At 36.7% G+C, this 23,924-nt stretch overlaps 1 protein-coding gene across 1 annotated transcript in view; it reads right to left on the bottom strand.

Moving 5' to 3' along the window:
- AP3B1 (adaptor related protein complex 3 subunit beta 1) overlaps positions 1–21,935 on the bottom strand; it is a 219,240-nt gene extending 197,305 nt beyond the window's left edge. Inside the window, exon 1 of the mRNA XM_033110712.1 lies at positions 21,668–21,935. Within this exon, the coding sequence (XP_032966603.1) occupies positions 21,668–21,795 (128 nt within the window). The 5' untranslated portion in view covers positions 21,796–21,935. The remainder of the gene's footprint in view (positions 1–21,667) is intronic.
- Positions 21,936–23,924: the final 1,989 nt, after the last annotated feature.

Below are 23,924 nucleotides of genomic sequence, written 5' to 3' on the forward strand. Positions count from 1 at the left end.
TAGAGAAGGCTAAATAAAAGACACCTGAAGAAACATTTGCAAGTGAGAGTTACCCACACAGATACTTGGCAGGGGATGGGAGGACAATGAGGAAGGGCACCCCAGCAAAAGAGACAGTGAAAGGGAGTAGATAACACTAGTAAAGGCTTCGGTGTTTACTCAACGAAAATAAGGAACCATCGGAGGGCTTTGAATAGAGGAGTCATGCACTCATATATACAACAGAACGGAATCACTCTGGCTGCTATGTTTAGAATATATTGTAATGACTTCCAGATCTGCTCATGATGCTGTAGCTTATATGAGACTAAACCTGCCACAGAAAATAACTACAAAAGCTGGAAAAAATAAGTAAAATAACTTTCTGAAGGCACTGGAGATCAACCAATGCTGGCAGAACTTAAGGGGCCAAGATCCTGGAAAGAAGAGAAGCACACAAAGTGAGCTCCTTATTCATACCAGCTTTTTCCCCTGAGTGCATTTCCCAAACTGCCATTTGGGAGAACAGAACCCAAGGAAAAATGACAGTTTTAACAGACATTTTAACACAAATGTTGAGGTTTAGGGCTACCAAAGGACTGGCACTTTGAGGGGGGAAGTTACAGAGTTGGGAACCAGTGAAAAGGTACACAAAAATCTGCATGCAAACTCCCTTAAAGTAGCTGGCTAAATGTTTACAGGGCAAGATTCCAGGAAACTCAGCAGAAAACAGCACCTGGGAGGTTAAACACCTAAGCAGAGATTTCAGTAACCACGTATTGTTGGGAAGAGAAGCTGGAATTCAAGTCTCTTCCAAGTAAGGAAGTCTTGTAAATTACCTGGCCTTTCAGTTAAGACCACAGAAGGACCATAATGGAAGAGTAAGAATGTTCCCCAGGAGTATGAGAAAAAAACTGAAATAGACAAAAGACCTTAAAATGCCTAAAATTAAGCTTAAACAGGATCAAAGTGATCTGCTAGTACTCTATGTGTCTGTCAGAAAAAAACCACAAACCTCTTTGGAAGAAAATATCATCCAGAACCTCAAGGGTGCTTTTTATCCTAAATATCCAGCATCTGATCAAAACTTATGAGACACACTAAAAACAGGACCAAATAACAAAAAGAAAGGAAAGAAAGGAAGGAAGGAAAGGAAAGGAAAGGAAAGGAGGAAAGAAAGGGAGAGAGAAATCCACGGGTAATTCAAATTCTGGAGGTATCAGATAGAAACTATAAAATAACTACAATTAATATGGTCAGGAAAAGAGGGAAAAAGTAGATCAAATGAAAATGTCAACAAAGTAGAAGAATCTATACAAAAAAATCAAATGGACATTCAGAACTGAAAGATACAGTATATGAAATTAAGAACTCACCAGATAGGTTTAACAGCAGACTGGAAATAGCAAAAGATAGGATTATTAAACTTGAAGACAGGTCAAGAGAGAATATACAATTTCCACCAAGAATGGAAATACAGAACAGAACATCAGAGACATGTAGGATTTAGACAAAATATGTAACATATGTCTAAGTAAAGTCCCAAAATGAGAGGGGTGAGAGAGAGAATGAGACAAAGCAGTATTTCAAGAGATAACTGTTAACGAAGTTTTCCAAACTGATGAAAGACATAAACTCACATATTCAAAAATCTTAAGAAAACAGAACATAAAAAAAAACAAACACTACACTAGGCATAGCAAAGTCAAACTGCTAAAAAAATCAAAGACAAGGAAAAATTCTTAAAAGCATGCAGAGAAAAAAAATGGCATTTTCTTAAGGAAACGGTCAGCACAACTTTTCTGTAAAGGACCAAATAGTAAATATTTTACTATAGGCATTACAGGCCATATCATCTCTGATGTAACTACTCAACTCTATCATTTTAGAGTGAAAGTAACTACAGGCAAAACATAAGCAGGCTTGGCTGTGTTCTAATAAAATTTTATTTATATAAACAGGCCATAGTTTGCTAACCCCTGCCTTACAAGGACCGACAATAATACTGATAGCCAAGTTTTCAACAGACATTACAGAGGCCAGAAGATAATGAAACGACGTCTTTAAAGGGCTGAAAGAAAAGGCCAACATACGATTCTATATCCTTTGAAAATAACCTTCAAAAGTGAAGGTGAAATAAAGTAGTTTTCAGACTAATAAAAACTGATGATCTTCTGCCAGGACATAAAAGGATAGCATTTTAAAAATAAGATAAAGTAATTCTAAACTGATATGTATTCTAAATGTATAGCTTCCACCTATAAAGCAAAAGTTGACAGAATTAATAGAAGAGAAACATACATCCACAATCATAATTGGCAATTTTAACATACCTCTCTCAGTAAGTGATAGAATAAGCAGACAAAAAAATTCAGTAAAGATGTAGAAAATCTGAACAACACAATTAAGCAACTTAACCTAACGTACATAGAGCACTATACCCAACAACTGCAGAAGAAACATTCCTTTTAAGTGCACACAGAATCTTTACCAAAATAGACTAAATGCCGAATAACATCTCAACAAATTTCAAAGGTCTAAACTCAGACAGAGCATGTGGAATCTAACTAGCAATCAGCAACAGAAGAATAACTAGAAAATGGCCACAGATGTTTAGAAATATAAGCAACACACTTTAAATGACCTATGGGCCAAAGAAGGTATCATCAGGGAAATCAGAAAGTATTTTGAACTGGCTAATGAAACTGCATTTCACAATTCATGAGATGCAGCCAAAGCAGTACTGAGAAGTAAATTTACATTTCCAAATGCAGTATATATTAAAAAAAAAAATCGAACAATCAATCATCTAAGCTACCATCTCAAGAAGCTAAAAAAAAAAAAAAAAAAAAAAAAACCAGCAAATTAAAGTCAAAGAACAAGTAAGGAAAGAAGGGATAAAAGTAGAATTCGATAGAACACAAAGCAAATGGTGATGGAAGGAGAACTGACTCTGGATGGTGAGCAAACATTGTGACATATAGATGACATATTACAGAATTGTACACTTGACACCTATGTAATTTTACTAACCATTGTCACCCCCAGTAAATTTAATTTAAAAACTTCACAATTAAAAAAAGCAAGCAAACTACAATAGAGAAAAACCAAGAAAACTAAAGGTTGGTATCTATTTCAAATAAGTTGTTATGAAGACAATGAGAAAGGCATTTATCATTGGGCCTAGCACATTCATTTATTCACTATATGTCCAAGAACTGTTCTAAGTAGTGGGGTCCCTGACCTCTTGGGACTTCATTCTAAGTGAGAATTCAGGGGAAAAGGGGTGGTAATGGGGATGGATGACAGAAGGAGGAAGAAGAAGGAAAGGGGGGGAAGAGGGAAGGAAAACACAGACAGAAAAACCAGATCAGTACTCAAAGAATTAAAATAGGGTAATTCAATAAAGTAAGATTGAGTGATCACAAAAGACCTCTATGGGTAGGTGATCATTTAAGCTGAGATCTCAAATGACAGTGAGCCAACCACAGGAATTTTGCAAAGATAATATGGCAGGAATGAACTTGGTTATATGACGACCCAAAAGAAGGTCTATAAGGGGTCTGCAAATGTAAGCTATGTTTTTCTCAAGTATACTCCTTTCAAACCCGTAAGAGGCACATAATAAATATTAGGGAGAGAATAAATGAATATAGGCTATATACCAAACACATTCCTTAGAGGAATACAAAAAAGGCCTTCACTGGATTCTCAAAAGGGTCTACAACCCCCCAAAATGTTAAAAACTAAGCATGTTCTAAAAACCACAGGAAGTCCCCACATTTTCCAATCCCTTTATCAACACCCTTAGCTACTTGTTATCTTGTGAGGTAGCAAGAAGTAGACTCTAATTTTACTCAGGCTATTAGGAATAGTGACTAGTATTAGAATAGTGATTAGGAATAGAATGTGACTACGCATCCTTCAAGTTTTAAAGGCCATCTCACAGCACCACTGAGCTAGTTGAGCTTATATATGCTGAGATTAAAATTTGGTTGGAACAGGCGGAAGCTCTTTTCCACTGTTTAAGAGCACAGTAAACCGAAAATGCCACTTTCTATAAAATACTAAAAGACTGGGGGAATCTCAGAAGCAATAAAAGAAAAAATTGATAAATAGAAACAAAAACTTTTAAAATGTTTGCATCTTTAAAAAGCCAGAAACTAAGACAAAAACTCAAATAAAATGGATTTGGAATTCATCTGATGGAAATGCTAATTTTCTTAAACTACAAAGAGTCCTTAACTAATCAATAAAAGCTGATTCAATAGGGAAACGGACAAAGGACATTTAAAAGTATTTCACTGAAAGAGTAAACCAATAAATATAAGAGAAGATTTAACGCACTCACAAGTATAAGGTCTCAGTGTTATAACATTTTGCACCTATAAGATTGGCAAATATTATGAAATTTGATGGTACCCAGTATTGACAAAGGTGTAATGAAAACAGACTTTACTGTTGGTGGAGGGAAAAAACTGGTGCAACCCATATGGAAGGTAATTTAGCAATATCTATCATAATTTAAAATGTAATAACCTTTGACATACAAAGAGATAAATTCACACAAGTATACAAAAATGTTGCATGATTGCTTACTCAACAAAAAGTGGTATCAATCAAATGTCCCTTCAAAAGGGAACTAATGAAATAAAGAGAATACTAGGAGATATTTATTACATAATGGTTAAAGAGATTGAAATAGTTTCATATGCTGATATGGAAATGCCTCCAAGATATATGAAGGGAAAAGCAAGATACAAAGAGCATACTATATATTACATATATTATCATTTGGTTTTAAATTTTTTTCCTGGAAAGATACACATGAACTTGTTCACTGTAGTTATCTCTTGGGGGTATGGAAATACGAGTTACACCCTTTCTATATTACTAATTTGCCACTAACATGCCTTGCATTTATAACATATAATTAATTAGCTACTAATATAAGTACTTTTTTCTAGAATTTATATTACTATCTAATTTTAGCATTACAATGTCTCTATGAAGCATGTGTGGCTATGATTCCCATTTAATAGTTAAGGAAACTGAAGCCCAGAAATATATAAGGACAATATACAAGTAAAAGATTTTAACAACATATAAGAAAATCTAAACTCATGTAACTTAAGTACACCATCAGAACTAGGGAATGGCAAGGAATCAAACTTAGTCTTGTTTTGAAATCCAGCATTCTTTCCATTTTTCACAATGCTGTCAACTTCTACTATAAAGTTAAGTATATTACAAACATATTTCAAGAATTATAAAGTAATACCTTATAAATATAAAATCCATAACCTACAGTGCCACAACACTTCCTCCCTAATCTATAATCTGCCACAAGAAAACTGTCGTATTTTCTTCTCTTAAACTCAAAATTGTTATGAAAAGAAAACCGATCACTGGAACCATAATAAACACTAATTCTAACTATTCTCAATAGTAGTCTGAAACACCTGTGATACACTTTTGCATAAGTCAAAACAAATTTTATTTTCACTGGCATTACTTTGACTGTATTCGGTTAACATTATCTCATGTAGATTCATCAGCTCAAAATTAATTAGTATTATAGAAGAGTGTATTCCATCCAAACAAGTCATCTTTGTTGGCTCACATGCCTCACTGCCATTGGCAAGCCCCCGTAATAACGGGCATGGTGCCACAGGAACAGATGGGCATAAACACGGCCATGCCAGAGAGTCAGTATGTGCATCAGGTCTAAGGATTAGCATCAGATTTTCCTCCAAGAAACGCATAACCTATCGCCGAATAAATATAAGTTTTCTACAACTGTGTTAATAAGATATGCCGACTCAAAGCTAGATTAACTTTTAAGTTCTTTAAAAAATAAAAAATTTCCAAGGCCACAGAAGGCAAGTTCTCTGCCTGATGAGTTTGGATCAGCCTTCTGTGTAGGGAATTGAGGAAATCAATATGCAGTCACCACTTTAGATAAGCTCTGCCCCTGAAGCGCTTGAAAATCTCAGTGAAAAATTCTGTTTTTAAAAAGTCACATGGTACTGTTGCAAGATGAAAAAGTTCTAGAGATCTGTTGTACACCATTGTGAATATATGTAACATTATCAAACTGTACAGTTAAAAATGATTAAGATGGTAAATTTAATGTTATGTATTTTTTATCACATTTAAGAAAAAAAAATTTTTTTAAATGTGGCCCTGTCAAGTCTCCTGATGAAGGCTATGTAAGCATCGAAGGAGAAAAAGGTCCTACAAATTCCTACTTGACAGTAATAGAATCTAAAAGTGCAAATAACTGAAGTTTATACAATTATTTTAAATTTTGCAATCTGTGGAATAACTGCTGTCATCTAAAAAAACTGTCATTTTAAAAAGATTATTTCACATGTGGTTTTAAATATTTGAAATATAATACATACTACTGACCAAACTATTTTGAAAATTTTTATCATTATTACTACGTTAATGAAAACAGTTTTAAAATACTAAGAATGCTAAGGAAAAAAGAAAAAAATCACTTGTGGTCACTGTCATCCAAAATCATTTAAGTGATGTATAAAACACCAGAATAGATGGGTATGGGTGGGTGTGGGTGTGGGTGTGTGTGTGTGTGTGTGTGTGTGTAACCAGCAACTATCTCTGACTTCCAGGCATTTAAATGTTACATTTCCTCTTGAAAGAAATGTTCAAGTATTCAAACACCAATCTGTCATTTTGTAATTGTTACATTGTCAGCTAGGCAGAAGCTACTGATAAGAACTATGCATTTCTAACTGTATTTGATTTACTTTTAATTAACCCTACCATTTCTACATGAAAGATTAAATATGGGTCATTTGTTTTGATTTCATTCAAGTACACAAAAGTGTTTGTAAAATTCTTACTGCCCCGAAGGTGGTGAGTTCAAATATTCAGAAGAGTATCTTAGATCTGGATTTCAAGAACTAGGTGAAATTTCAACAAAAATTCTGGGTAATGACACGGAGTTGCCCACTTGTTAGTTTGCCAAATAAAAATATTAACAAAAACTACCCGCTACCATTACCATGATTTCATAAAAGACAGTAGGAAGGATGTTTGCATTCCTTTAAGTACTAGTACAGTAGCCATTTGTATTCCTTCTTTAGTCATCTACTGCTCACATTATTTTGAGCTAATGTTCTTTAGACACTATGTTTTTATTTTTTTCATTCTCAAACTATTTTTTGGCTAATATTATATTGACATTTTCAGTACCCACAAATATCTCAAGAACAGATTTTTGACAGAACTTGATTACATCTAATGTAAAGTGTAATTACTTAGTTTTACGTTGCTATCTCACCTCAGACATATCTACAAATATATAACAACAGTCCAAGTTCACCAATGAAAATGACAATGTCCTTTCACCTTCCCAAATGTCCTCTCCACCCTTCCTCATTTCCGTCAATAGCCCCACCATTCTTCCAGTTAGGCTTAAAATCAAAGTCCTTGATTCCTTCCTCCCCTCACTCCAATCTAGGGAGTAACTAACACCTACAAATGCCTCTTTCGTTGCTCGCCTCTCATTTCCTTTCCTCTTCATTACCTACTTACACCAACGGAGTCCAAAGCATAATTACATGACCCTTAGACTTTTCTAAAATTCTCTTTATGGTTCCTCTGCCTCGTGTCTTTTCTTCAATCCATTCTCCATATAATGCCAAATCAAACTTCCCAAAACCCCACTGTAGTAATCACTTGTAACCATCAACTCCTGTTCTTAGAATGGAAGTTAAAGTCTAATTTCCTCCACACTTAGCAACTACCTCCTGATTCTCCTTTTCCACTACTCCTTTCCAGGAGGTCCCCTCATCATACAAACTGGTCCACTCGCTGATACTGGAAAAAAGAATATTTTACCTTCACTCTGGTTGCTTTCCTAATCCTTGTGTCAAGGTGTAAAACAAAATCTACCTTCTCCAGCAGCTCCAGCCTTCAGTGACGATTTTCTCCTTCAGTATCTTGTAGTGCTCATTCCATTTGACACTAAGCAACTACTAACCCTTTTTTTAATGTTAGTGTTCTGACACCTCGGCTGAAGATAACGTACATGAAAATGGTTGGCATACTGACACACGGATACATGAGTCCTGGAAAACTATTTTCAAAAAGCAAATCTAAAAGCCCTGGAGCTCCAAAGCCAGGGAACCATGGGGGAACAGCCTGTACGACTCTCACAACATGTGATCTATTTCTCTAGTTTGGAAACTAAGAGACCCTTTGGGCAATTACACACCTTGGATCATAATGAGGAGTCAAAAAAAGGGACGGGAGAAATAGTGAGAGTCTGTGGGCATGGAGCCCTATAATAACTGAAGGTGTCCTAAGGAGGGAACCTAAGAGCATATGGAGGAGTAGTAAGAGGATGTGGCATTACATGGGGTGAAGGGCCATCAAAACAAAAAGACACTGAGAGCTCTTGCAATCCAGATCCATCCAATCCAGAAACAGCTTCTGATCAAATATCTGGGGCCCATACCCATAACACTGGTGAACAGAAGAGTTTTATATGCATTGAGGACAAATTATTGAGCCAAACGAGGCCTGGATTAAGTGGGGCCTGGAGACGTCTACAGAGTGAGGTTTAAGGACGGGAAGAAAGAGACTCCAGTCTAGGAACAACGGGTGGTTTTGAACAGACAGAATTGAGACTTGATTCTATCACCAAGGTTCAGTAAGCAGGACACAAGGCAGGATTAAATGCTACTAGGCAGACTGGAGGACTTATGAATTCCTCTATACGGGGGGGAATGTCCAGAAAAGCATACAAAATAAACGCATTATGAAAAATACAAGGTATTATTATTGCCATTGCTACAGTTATAATACTGGACTGTATCCCCCAAGCCAAGAACAGAAGCTACGCAGAGGAGCCATCCAATACATGTTTGACAATCACGGTGATGGTGGGAGGAGTGGCAGTGATGAATGACAGAAGTTAACGTCTCCAACAATTGCTCAGATGTAATTATGTATGCCCTGCCCTGTTCCCTAACTTTAGGGGGGGGGGATATTCAATTATTCATAATATATAGCAAGATTTTAAAATCTTAATAGAAAAAGGGAAAATAAGAAAATTAAAATAAAATATAAGAGTAAGGTTAATATTCAAAATGCATGCCACAGAGCTCCAGACACTGGCAAGCTACAGACCACAAATTTTGCTGTAAGTTTTCTAGCAGTCATTGCATCCAGGAAATAATCGATGACTCACACTGTCGCTAAATAAAGGCGTAAGGGAAGATCTCAGAAAAAATAATTATTTCTGATACTACGTAGACTCAATGCATCCTCAGAGAAAACGTCTCCAAAACTAACCCCTGCTGAGCTAAGCTACCCCTACTCATCCTTGTGTTATCATCCGCCCCTCGTCCACCTCTCAATTAAGACGTTTTAGCCACAATTATTACAATTATTATGAGTGACTTTCACCTGAAAGCCGCCCCAGAACCCTGATCTCTAAGCTACTTGTGCTAATCATCTTTACTATTCTCACCTCCAGGCAGCTTCCAGCTGTTCCCTGCCAAAATCGTACCCTAAACGACACCCAAAACTTGTGAAAGTCCAATCTCTGAAATATTAAATTCATGCAACTCTCTTTCTGATCAGTCTCCTAGCCTTCTCACACTCTCACTCAATTACTCCTAATACACTTATTCCTTGGACTTAGAGATTCCTGGTCCCTTGATCCCTCTATTTTTTTCCTATCAGCCCCTTACTACCTTTGCTTCTTTCCCACCCCAGCTTAGGAACCATGCTTAATGACTTCTACATCTTTCTTACCGATATCCTAAACTTCCTTGCCAAACTGTCATGCAGAGCACCCACCTAGCAAAAGCTCAATTCTGCATCAAGAATTGATCATTTTCTTCACATTTAAGCCAGGACGGCGAAGCAGTGTTAGAGAAAAAGCTCAGACTGCTCCCAGTACACCTGGGTCTCTCACCTCAAACGGGCAAGCCCTCAGTATCATCCAACGAGCCTTCCTGGTTTTCTCTGGCAGAAGGCCTTCCCACCGTCTCTAGCATCTACTTCACACCTCTCCTCAAACTCGCATCCCTTCCACTTCCCTCGCCCACTCTCATCAGGTGTTCTCATTATTTTTCTCTCTCATTAACAAAAGACTAAAAACTTAGCCTCCAAATCCATCCTCTCCTTTTCTCTGTGGTACTATAGAGCTCTTTTGTTTTCCGACACTTCTCTATCGCCTCCTTCCAATCAGCATTTACGCTTTCTCAACTCTTTCTAACCCTTAAAACTAAAGATTTTTAGACTCCATGTGTCCCTACCATTCCATCCTTTCTCCCCTCCCGTGAAAGCCAAAGTCTCTGGAGAAGTGGTCCTCCATGACTCACTTCTCGTCATCACTGCAATGATGTCCAACACTGCTGTCACCTCCACGAAGGTCACCAACAACTGCCTTATCACTAAATCCAAGAAATGCTTCCTTTGACTTTATTTTACTGGACTACTCACCTGGCAGTGCTGACCACTTAAATCCTTCCTGAAATTCTCTTCCTTTTATTTTAATTAAAGCAGAAACATCCAGAATTCTCTCTGCTTTTAGGAAGGATGAGAAATACCTTCTTTAAGAATAGATCACTTTAAAAAAGCAATAGAATATCTGTCAGCAAAAGTGACAGTTGAATAAATGTTTAAAACAAATAAATTTTTTACTCCCATATACTATAGTCATTATTCCCTAATCCTTCACAGCCACACAGAATTTACCTAGTATTTATTCATTTGTTTTTACGTAGTGCACAGTAAAGATACTTTAGATAATTTAATAGTTTCATATGCTTATGAAATATGATTCAGAAAAACAATAGTGTGAAACTTAACTTGAAAATTAAAAACATAAAGCAATGGTTAATGTGGAAATTAACAATGGTTCTAAAATTTTAACAGTTGAATAAGTACACTGTATGAAAAACAACAAAACTTAAAAAGCTCAGGTGATCTTAATGGTATTACAATAGTAATTATTACGCTTATTATGTATCAGGCACTGTTAACTGTTTAAGTATGTTAAATCTTTTCATCCTCACAATTCAATGAGTGTAGGCAGGTACTATTTTTATATCATCCTCATCCATGACGAAACCAAGGACTCAGAGTGGTTAAATAACCTGCTCAAGTACCACTTATTAAATAACTCGGAGACAAGTTTTTACAACCTGGACAGCGTAGCTCCAGAGTGGGTGTGCTTAAGCATTGCCATATTGCCTCAACAAACCACAATGAACAGGTTATCTGCCATCTTCCTCCTACAGAAGTAGGAAGGAATTTGACCCTTTTCTAAAATCTGAAACACAATGCAAAAGCTTTCTGTATAATCAACTTCAAGTGCTTCCCCAAACTCCATTCTCTCTTCTTGACCTTCGAAGAGAGGTCTAATTTTCCCACTCCCTTCAATGTTGACTTTACTAAGATTCCACATGGCCTTCTCACATACCACACATATTCCCTTTAATGGCTTCCAAATCATCAATCAACTGATAACTCCCAAGACTCTATCTCCAGCTCAGGTATCTCTTCCGAGCGCCACATCCATGTATCTAAGTACTATCATCTCAAACTCGACAGGTTCCAAAACAGGACTCAGCATTTCTCACTCCAAACTTGTCCTATCTTCTGTGTTTCCAGTAATACAGATACTTTCACTATTCATATAATTGACTGATCCAAACACCAAGTGCAGCCAGAGTGATCTTTCTAAAATGTAAATCTCACTATATTGTTGCTCTATTTAAAATCCTTCGGTAGCTCCTGACTCGGCAAACCTTCATGATAAAGTCCAAATTTCTGAGCCTTCATAATCTGGACCCTTATTACCTACCAACCATCTTTCACCAGTCTCTCATTTCCCTCGAACTCTGTGCTCCAGCCACACTGAATTTTTCCCGTCCCTTAAATAAACCCGAAATCCTTGCCTCTAAACCAGTAGTGTCCAACAGAATGTTCTGTGAAATGGAAATATTCTTTATATGCACAATCCATTATAGTAACTGCTGGCTACCTTGAGCACATAAAAATGTTGCTAGTATGACACAGAAACTGAATTTTTTTATTTTAATTTAATTTAAATAGTCACATTTGGCTCGTGGCTACTGTACTGAACAGCACAGCCCTAAACCTATGTAAGTACCGTGTTTCCCCGAAAACAAGACCTAGCCGGACAATCAGCTCTAATGCATCTGTTTACTATAAGACTGGAACTTATATAATGTAAGACCAGGTCTTATATTAATTTTTGCTCCAAAAAACGCATTAGAGCTGATTGTCCGGCTAGGTCTTGTTTTCGGGGAAACACGGTATGTGCTATTCCCTCTGCCTGTAAAACACAAGTCTGTCTGCAAAGCCCTGGTCAGTGCACCCATGTAACACAACATCATTCGTATTGATTCATTTGTTAGGTTATTCCCTTTATTTATGTAGTTAATAAAAAATAACATTCCACTCTATACAAGACACTTTAAAACCTTTGGCGGAGCGAGCTCTATAACTTCATTTATATACCATAATTGTTTACTTTTTAAAGTTTAGTCTTCCAAGATAGTGGCTTAATTACAATTTATCCTAAAAGGACTATCACTTTAAGAAATGAACAGGCTCCATAAATTAGTGAATGAAACGAGAACATCATAATGCCGTATTACACTACAAAAGCACTTAGCTTTGCTTCAAAAATACGTATTATATAAATGCAAAAGAAAAACGACTGAAAGATCCATATCATGTTAACTTATTTCCTCTGGGTGTTGAAATTATGGTTATTTTCTAGCTAATCTGTGTTTGCTAAATTTTCTATAAAAAATAGGGGCTATCAGTCCAGTGATTCTCTCCTCTCTGTTGTATCATCAATTTTCCCTCTTCTACATCAGATAGTTCCATCAGCAAACAAAATATTGACAAAAATATTGTTTTTCCCACGTTAAAAAAAAAAAAAATCCTTGACCTAACATTCCTTCCAGGTACCACTATTTCTCTGCTCCCCATACACTCATACGTACTACAATTCTTCTCCTTTCTCTTCCACTCCAGTAGGACTTTCAGCCCCACCATTGCACCTCGTCCCACCACTGTACCTAAACAGCGTGTCAAATGTCACCACAAAGACAAATCCAAAACTCACTTGTCAGTGATCATCTGATTTGACCCTCTTCATACCATTTGATACAGTTACTCCAGGAATGTTCAGGTCTTAGTACACTGATCTCTTCTGTTTCTACACTCACTCCTTTGGTGTCTCATCCAAGCCATGGTATTTAATACCATCTATAACCTGACGGTTCCCAAACTTGTATCTCTAGCCTGACTCCTCCCCCAAGCTCCAGATTCATGTATCCAACTGCCTTTTTCATATCTCCCCTTGGGCGCCTAACAGGCATTTCAAACTTGAACATGCTCAAGTTCGTCATTCCCTTCCCCCTTTAAATTCCTTTTCACACAATCTACTTTAGCTGATAACAACTGGGCCAAAAACCTTATGTCCATCCTTGATATCTTTTTCTCTCACACACCACATCCAAACCATCAGCAAATTTCATTGGCTCTGCCTTCAAAATACTGTATATCCAGAATTCAACCACTTCTCTCCACTACCAACGAGCTGATGTAGTCATCAGCTGTTCTTACCTGGATTACTTACTGCAATAATCTCCTTGCCTGTTGCTGCTTCAGATCTGCTGTCCATGGCAAAGCCAGGAGGCAAAGTGATCCGCTTTAAAGGTAAATCGTATCATTCCTCTGTTCAAAACCCTCCAATGGCTCCCTTTCTCACTCTGAGTAGAATCACGGTTCTCAAAATGATTTACAAAATCCAGCACAATCTGTCCCCTTACTTCTCTGGCCTCATCCACTAACTTCCCCCTCCTCTTCCCTGGCTCTACTCCAGCTATACTGGCTTCTTTGTTGATCCTCAGATCAGCTGATCCTCAGTCAGAAACTCTCCTGCCTCAGAGCCTTAGCACGTCTTCGGAAGAGTCTTGTATTCTTCTGACTGAACACTCTTCCCTCACCTCCTTCAGCTATGTGCTCTATTGAGGAATTCTCAAGGATCTTTTCCTGACCTGGCTATTTCAAACTCAACACAACCTCCTATCCTATTTCCTAGGAGGTCAATAGTCTCTATCCTATTTCCCTGCTTTATTTTTCCCTCCTCGTCATCAAAGTACTGGCGATATATTGACTTGTTTATCTCCCATCTTCCTCCCACTAGAATGTAAGCTCCACGAGAGCAGGCATCTTGTTGGATGCTCCATCCTCAGCACCCAACAGTGCCGGGCATACAGACGACACTCGTATCTGCTGTATCGATAAATTAGTTCTATAATTTTTTTAAAAGTTTGAAAAAAACTCAAGAAATGAACAAGAGGTTCCTAAGTACCCAACAGACTATAACCTTTTTGAAACAGGAAATATATCTGGCACAAAACTGGCACTTAACATAGTTATTGACTTCTACACACCTGTTCTGCTCAAAACCCTCCAATGGCTTGTAAAATCCCAAGTTCTTACATAAACAGCCCTACATAAACAGGCCCCCACTTTCCATTCTGCCCTTACCTCTCTGCTCTCAGAGTACTGACTTGCCCCTCATCTTTCATGACTACATTCTTAACGGAGGCTCTAAGAAACTCTGAGAAAACCCATTCCTAGAGTAAAGCTAGGTAATGCCAACCCATAGAACCAGCCTTATTCATGAGTCTCTCTGGCTGCCATGCTAACTCAGGCAGCTGAAGGCTTAGACACTGCCCTTCTAATTAGGTTTCTACTGGCAATACAAATAATCAGTCCATCAATAAGCAGATATTGACCATAAATTGTTCACTTTTGTAGATCTATGAACTTTTTCCAGCTGATATGCTAAATAAGTCTTTCCTAAATACACAAACCAGCAAACATTATTCATAGTAATATGAAATATAGGAAAATCATTTCCTTCTTGATTATTCTACTTTGGGCTCTTCACTTTAAATTTTGAATTTTGACTGCAGGCAATTTGTTTTTGTCAGGCGTTCATTTACATACACAACTGCAACACTGTCAAATTATTTCACTATAATACATTTGTCATTCCATGAGCACTTTAACTTTTCATGCAGTAAAAAACATTTCAACCATCTGCCTGCTTTTTGAATCATTCAGTTCTAGTAATGTTGCTCTAAATCCTAAATATATTTTTTAAATAATGTAATTTTTCACATCTTGAGATTTAATGGTAAGGCCTGAAATTTAAGTATGCCAGATTTCCTCCTCAGATTTCACCAAATCAGTGTTCTTAAAATAACATATTCTGCATCAAGGGATGAATATTTTCTTGGCTTAATATTTGTTAAGATAAATAGTAAAAGTCAGAACTGACTCTCCTCCAAGAAGAAAAGCAAGCTAAGCAAATAAAATGGAACACTTTTACAATCCGCTGGAAAGTAGGAGTCTGCTTAAAGGCAGTAAATAAAATCTTATTTGATTTGAAGTGTATTTCAAGAATTAAATTATAGAAACCCTACTCACCATGTTAGTGACAATCTTAACTTGAGTAGTCAGCCCTTTGTAAAACTAGCGGTCTTATTTATGTGAAGACAAAAACAACCAGTTCATCTAGCTAGGAAAGCACTGCAGATACCATTACATGGTTTCTTCTTTTGTTAACAGCCATCTTGGAACAAAGACATTTACTTAGCGAAAGATCAATAAAACATTGGCATTGCCTAAAAGTTATGTGCCCTTGCAAATAAAATTAAAAAGTAGGATTCTATTTATATATATAACATGGCAAATATGTGGTTAACATCCCCAAAATTAGATCTAGGGACCATAAATTTCAACCAGTTAAGCAGAATAAGACAGATCAGCTACCAAAACTGGAGTTCTTAGAACTCAAGGGATTTAAATCTTGAAGATGACAGGCAGGACATTATGCTACAGAAATCATGGGTGGAGTACATCTTCATACCTTAACCCTAAGCTTCTGAGCACAAGAGAAAGGAATTCACAATGAGAAGCCTGTGCCTCTTCATGATATGCTAACAACTGAGGGCACCAACATCTCAGCATCTCAAACTAAAATGTTTGACATTTCAAAATTCCAGCATTTCCATTTTCTTCAGTCAATCATTCTGTACATTAAAAAGGCTTATAATAAATACCTCTCAGCAGGTATATCAACTGAAAAGTTGAGAATTATTTCACAATTTAACATTAATTATACACCTGTATTACTGTTAATTTTCATTTGCCTTATCTCACCAACCAAATTCCAAGATTCTTAAAGGCAAAGTAAAGATCTTATAATTGTTTTTATTTTTGTGCTGAAAACACAGAAGAACGATGTACACATATGGAATAATTCCAAATTTGCAAATAAAGATGGCTTTGAAGAGTGGAAGAGAGACGTAAGAAATCCTGACTGCACAGTTCATTCAACATGTGACAATTCCAACTCAATTGGAATTGGTTAGGGTTAACCACAGCAAAGACTCAAGCAATGCCCTGAAGAAAATAGCTGTCTGGATCTATATATAATATTACTTCAGTGTGATACAACAATACATCAATACAATACAATACAATACAGTACAATACAACAGGGATATCAGAGCAGGTTTTCCTTCTGTATATGGTCCCCTGAATACCATGCTTTATCTTTTAATTACACTGGGTAAAGAGACAGCAAACATTAGTAGAATCTGAATCATTGAGTAAAGGGTCTGAAAATATTTATTAAGCGAAATTATGAGCCAAATACTTTGCTAGGCAACTTCACATAAATTACACCATATATTAGGTGAGTGTGTGAAAGAGATTCTTCTATACAATATTCAACAAATATTCATGGAGTCACTACATAACCTAAGAGTAGAGAATGAGTGAATGAGATAAAGGTATCAAGGAGAAATACTAGGACAAGTTAAAAAAAAAAAAAAAAAGGAGCAAACTTTGAACAACTGAAACTATAAAAGTGTTTTTAACTTTTTTTAAAAATTACAAAAATATGGTGCAGACTCTAAAATTAGTTATTACAAATAAAAAAATGGAAGCAATCACAGAAAAACAAGTTTAGAAGCTCAGATTGAGACACAATGAATCTTTGAAGTGTATCGAAAATAATGTGCTGTTATGAATAAAGTAGTGATATCTGGGACTGATTTATCTTTATTTTTAACAAAGTAAACTCAAGAACATCCCTACTAAAAAGTTACTCTCATTCAGCTGCACTTCTGTACCCTTGAAAGAGAAAAAATGGGGTGGAGCTATAGTTAGATCTGCTATAACTGCATACAAACCACAAACCCATGTAATCTCCCTAGTCGACTCCACTAAAACTGATATTAAAGGCTAAAACATTATGTGTAATTTTCATGGCTGATGTAAATTTGACAATAAAATTTAAGTTAAAAAAGGCTAGGCTTTATTAATGCAATGCAAACACACTAATGTAGTTTTGATTGTATCATAATTACATGCTATAGTATGACTACAGAAAAGCATACTAAATTGGCTCTATGAACCTAAACAAATGAAAAGTCCACCCCAATTTCATCAAGGACTAAAAATGCTACATTTCCATGTGTTTCAAGTGGTACTGCACTGCTAAGTCACTGGTTGCTAAGACCTTTTCATTGTTAAACCCGAGGCCTCTTTTCTGCCTTTATTCTTCTTTGTCCTCATTATGCAACCCCTTATAGGTGACTGTTTTCTCTTACTAACTTTACTCTTAGCTTCCTTTTTTTTTTTAAGCTTCCTCTGGTTTCCTATCCCTTTGAGCACTCTCTTTCTCCCTAGTTCTTTTTCCATTCACACTTAAAATATTGGTGTTGCCTAGAGACTTCTCTAAATAGCCTTCTCCTCTAACAAGAAAAGTTCTCCCAGGATGGTTTCATCCATTCCTGGGCTCTGATTACTACCTAAAGTTCTAAATGCTGATGCCTTAATCTGTATGTCAGCTGAACATGCGTTTTCTTTTGCAGCTCTCCTGGTTTCTACCTGGTTTGTCTGAAAAACTCCTTCCCTCCACCTGGTAAAAACCTCAGGCTTTCAGACCTAACATGTCACCACGTCAGTGAAACTTGCACTAACTTTTCCAAATAGTGTTAGTTAATATACTGGTTTAGAAATCACTTTTAACTACACCACCTTGTGAGAACTTCATAAGACAGGCAAGTATTACCATACCCTTTTTAGAAATGAGGACAGTGCTTGAAGAGATCAAACAACTTGAATGAGGAAACATTACTACAAGTGGAAAGCATTAACTTATATCCAGGTCTTCTCACTCTAGGTCCAATGCTTTTCTAATGCACTGAGATGCTCTTAAAAGAAATCAGGAGATTTAGTAGTCTTACTATTATTAAGAAAAATTAATTTAGTCCCGTTTCCTTCTAGAAATTAATTCCTAACTAAATGTTTAATCCAGAAATAAATTAGAATTATTTTTAAATTATACACACAGGCAGTTGGTAAAGATTAAAAAAGAGCTTGTTTAAGACAAACGAAAATAATTTAGGAAAAAAACTAAAAGCAAGAAAAGTTTACAACAGTCTCAAAAAAAGAAATACAAAAAAATTAATTCTTTACATTTTAAATCAAGAACTGAAAATAGTGAAGCCAACAATCTAATATACAGGCTTGATTAACCAATAAATGATATATAGGATCTTCCCTAAAATTAGGGAGTTTCTAAAACTCCCTAATTTTGGTTTTGTTTAAAGGGGCGTGAGGATAAATAAAATTGATAAATAAGATTAAATTTAAAAAACAAAATCATCAATAATCCTGTGACTAGGAAGTGATCAGGCATCCTTGTGATGGTTAGTGAAGGATGAAAGGACACAGGGCTCTAGGACAAGAGGCCAAAGAGCAGAATAGTAGGAGTCAGAGGTGGAACATCAAAATTTTGCAGCCATCGTGGCAAAGACTAGTTCAGGAGATTCATCAATGGTTGCTAAATATAGGGGGTGGTGAACTTAATGAGGAGCAAGACATCTGCATGTTCTCAAAGTGTCCCCCCATCGATAAATTACTGGTAAAAAAGAAATAATGGACAACTAGACAATTATTATTAAGATGGACATCCTACGCCTGTGGATACAATAGTCTGAGAAGGACACATCACTTACGTTAATACTCTGGCCAGGGATACATAACATGAATCTAAACATAGGAAACACCAGTAAATCCAAATTGATTAATGTGCTATTAATTGGCGTGCATTCTTCAAACGTGTCAAGGTAGTGAAAGACAAAGGCTAAGGGACTATTCCAGATTAAAGAGATTAGACAACTAAATGAAATACATGATCCTGGATTGTATCCTGTACTGAAGGGAAAAAATTGCTAAAATAAAAAATTCTTTACTGGATTAAGAGACAACACTGGATTATACTAATTATATTGTAGATTATGTTGATGTTAAATATCCTGAATATAACAGTAGTGTGGTTGTGTAAGACAATCTTTGTTCTTAAAAACTACACACTAAGGTATTAAGAGTAAAGGGACATGATGTACACAACCTACATCATGTAGGTTCAGAAAAAATAATAGTATGAATGTGTGTATGTGTCTGTGCGTGTATACAGAGAGAGACAAAGAGAAACAAAGCAATGTAGTAAATTTTTTTTTAAATTGGCGAGTGCATAAAGGGTAGTTGTCTGTACTACACTTAGAACTTTTTTGTAAACCTGAAACTATTTCAAAAGAGCAGAGAAACAAGGTAAGCTTTAAGTGTTTTATATAAAGTTTGTCGTTTTGTTTTTAAAGGCAAGAAATACCACCATTTTACAAATGAGAGAATATAGGATCAAGAAAGATTAAGTGACCACTTCCAGAACAGGGGTCTCATTTGGTACAACCCCATTCATTAGGTTGTAGTTCAATAGCCAAAATGTTTCTAATTCCTGGAAGCTTCAAGGTCATGTACTGTTTACAGCTACTCTTCACAGTTTTAAACTTTTAATGAGTTGTATGCATTCTCTAATAAAAGCACCATAAATTTCATCAAGTAGAAAGTAGCACATCCAAGCACTAGAGAATAGGCTCTAAGAGAAGAGTGTCTGGGTTCAAATTCAGACAGTGCAGTGTTCTAGCTTTGTGATTGTGAGCAAGTTAACCATTTGTGCTCCAATTTCCTAATCTGCAAAGTGGGATCAGAGAAGTACAACATCTGGGAACAAGCTACAGGGCTGTTAGCAGGACTGAATGAGATAATAAATGTAAAGATAATAAATGCACAAGCACTCAAATACATGTTGGCTATTTTTATTTTAAAGCCAGCCTGCTCAGGCACCTCAACAGCACATTGCTCATAGTCAGAGCCATACATTTTTTTCCAAATCAGACCTAAATCTGACAAAAGAGGAAATCAAGGGCTCTAAGAGAAAAATAGATGTTCAGAAACCATAAAAGTAAATAAATTGCAAGCAAATCACATGCAAAACAGACTGAGGTAGACTTATAGGTTAATTCTACAGTTGAAACATTTTGTCAACAGAACTGCAACAAGCCCCTTGTTAGAACAATCCATCCTCTAAATGCACAGAATGAAAAATGAGAAGAAATCAGTTATTTTACTTTTAAACTTTTCTAACCTGAGAATAAAGAAAAATACTGTATTCCACATGATGTATACAAGATTTCAATAAGCTTAATAGTCAAAATGTAATCCCAATTTCAACTACTGGAGCACTTTCCAGATGGCCCAATCTTGTTAGTAAAACTTATTATCAAAATTTAAATATACTCTTCTGACAACAGCAAAGCAACCGAGAACAAGTACTTTAATTTAGCATGAATCTAGTGAGAACCCATTATGTAACCATACTGTTTAGTATTGAGAGATCAAAAATAAGAAAAATGTAAAAAAGGATTACAAAATATAAATCTTACCAACATCCTGTAAGTTTAACACCTCCCACAAAAAAAAAACAATTTGGGGGTGTTTTCATTCCATTTTATGGTGGTACTTAAAATATTCTTACCATATTTTTAAAAACTAAGAGCACCTTGTTTAGTATTTGTTTTAAAAATTCACATTATTAACTTATAAAATTTTAGGATTTGTAAATAGTAACTCTATTCTCTACTCATATGCTTATTATTTAGTTTGGAACTGGGTTGGTTTTGTTTTTGTCTGTTGTGCAAAGGATATTGTCCAAGAACATTAATGTTTGTATAAATTATCTATTCATAAAGCGCCTGAACACCTCCTTGCACCTCCACTCCAGAGTCACAGAATTGTTTCCCATAAGCAACACTCACACTCCAACTCTCCCTCTCAACTCCCCAAACTCTTTCACCCTAATTGCGAATTTCTCCACGTTTGATCCAGCAATCGTTAAATTGGCTAAAAGTGTTCGTTCAACATTCAGATTCCTATGCCCTAAACCAACTCAATCAGAATCGTTGGGGGTGGGACGTAAGCTCTCCAAATGGTTCTTGCACTAAAGTTTGGAAACTACCAGAGACCCTTACACACACTCACCCCAAGTCCCCATCAACTCCCTCCACTCCCAAAAGACCAAACCCCACCCACCTGCGGGAAATGTTCCGCCCAGCCCCGCAGAAGTCTCAGGACGATCCCACCCCCTTCCGGGGGCCCGAGCCCGGCGCCCGCTCATCCCGGGTCCCCAGCTCCTCAATCCCGTCCCTGCACCCCAAACCTTCCTCCTCACTTTTTCAGATCGCTGCTAAAGAGGCCGAAGGCGCCGGAGGGGGAAATGGTTGAGGTCGCCTCCTGACCCAGCTCCGTCGCCTCCCCTCCCCCGGACTGCTCATTGTAAGCGAAGCTGTTGCTGGACATTGTTGCGATGCTGGCAGGGATCGTATTGGTCCTGCCCGAGGTTCTCTCCGACCCGCTCCAGCCCGAGAGACACGGAACAAAACTAGTTCTCGGAGGGGCGCGCGCAGGCGCTTCCGGACTCGTCACGGCTTCTTAAGCCGACCAGGCGGTCCACCCCCTGCGCATGCCCAGTGTGCAAGCTGGCCGGAGCCCACCGCCGGCCACTCCAGGGCCGGCCTGGATTTACGTTCTCCGGGTTTTTGAGGTAGCTGAGAGGCTTGGACATAGGCTGTGCCTTAGGGAGGCCCTGCGCTTGCCGTTAACTGGTCTCGGCTTTTAAAGTTTCATAGGAGGAAGGTATCCATTGCACCCATTTTGATCCTTTAAGGAGGTTGGTTCCCCGAGCCCCGACACCTCTTTGCTTGCCTCCTGCTGTAAATCAATAGCTTTCAGATTTCTCCTGAAACGCCATTTAACACACCAGATCAACTTTCCTAAGAATACCGGGATCGCTTTTCCTCGTTAGACTGGTTTCTGCTCCTCTGCCTCCAGCCAGTGTTGCCTTACTTTCACATCCACCCTAGGCAATCCTTATCCCATCCCTCTCCACTTGAATGAAACCTTTCTCTCCGCTGCGTTTTACTGATATCCAAGCCTGAAGATACAAAGAAAAGGGAGCTATAGACTTTCTAAATAAAATACTAAACAGAAAATGCAAACATTAAAATTACCCAATAGTTTTTTATATAATAAAAGAATTTTTCAACATTAAGAAACTTATCCTTAATATAAGTATATAATATATGTTGATAGATATTGGAAATTAGTAACACGTCATCAGCTCTTCTGATTTAAAGAAATAGTAACCTAGAAACAGAAATATTCTTAGCATTCTTATGCATATATATATAAAGATAAAATACACATACAGATAAACTTAAAATTCCACCACAAATTATACAATCTAAAGCATCTTATTTAATAGTGAAACACTGAAGGCATTCCAGCTGAAATCAATAAAAAGACAACTAGGCCCATTAACGCCATTATCATTTTACACGTTCTAGATTCTAGCTAATCCAATAGGACAAGAAAAATAAGTAGTGAAAAAGAAGAGAACGATTATAATAATATTTGCAGATGATATGATTATCTTGCTGGATGATCTAAGAGAAAATTATTACACCTTAAATTGATTAAGCAGAGTTGCCAGAGGCAAAAAGACAATAGCACTCTGACACACCAATGGTATCTAATTAGAAAATGTAATTTTAAAAAGATCCTATTCCACAGTAGAACAAATAAGTCTTAAGAAATAAGCCTTAAGAACTGTATAAGACCTAAGTGAAGAAAAACTATGAAATTTTGCAGTTTAAATAGGGAGGGTGATATATGAAATATGAAAAGATAATCTGTTTCTGAATAGGAATATTCAAGTGAATCTGTATATTTAATGCAGTTTCAGTCAAAATTCAACTTTTTTTTCCACTAGACAAATTCAATCTAAAGTTCACCTGAAAGAATAAATGCAGCTTAAAGCAAAAAAATTTAAAAAAAAAAAAGTATAATGTGATGAAGAAATTATGCTACCACTCATTTAAATGTACTATAAAGTTATTGTAATTTAAAAGTTTGGTATTTTTCTCAAGAGTAAATAGATTGGTGGAACAGAATAGAAAAAGACTCAACTATATGCAGGTATTGACATAGTAAAGTTAACATTTCAGATCATTTAGGAAATAACGTATTATTCAATAAATGGCACTAGAGCAATTAATTAGTTAACTACGTGTAAAGTTAGATCTCTGTATTAGTTTCCAATGACTGCTGTAACAAATTCCCACAAATTTTGGTGGCTTCAAAAAGGATAAATTTATTCTTATATTTCTGGAGTCCTGAAGTTCAAAATTAAGGTGCACAATCTAAGGTATAAGCAGGGCCACTTTTTGCAGAGGTTCTAGGGGAGAAGCCCTTTCTTGCCTTTTCTAGCTTCCAAAGCTACATCCCTTGTATTCCTTGCATTCCTTGGCTGTGGCCCCTTCTTCCATTCTTCAAGGCGAACAGCACAGTATCTGTAAATCTCGATCCACTCTGTCTTCACATTGCGTTTTCCAATCTGTGTCAAATCTCCCTTTGCCTCCCTTTTTTAA

The sequence above is a fragment of the Rhinolophus ferrumequinum genome, chromosome 7 (genome assembly GCF_004115265.2).
Source record: "Rhinolophus ferrumequinum isolate MPI-CBG mRhiFer1 chromosome 7, mRhiFer1_v1.p, whole genome shotgun sequence".
Taxonomy (NCBI): domain Eukaryota; kingdom Metazoa; phylum Chordata; class Mammalia; order Chiroptera; family Rhinolophidae; genus Rhinolophus; species Rhinolophus ferrumequinum.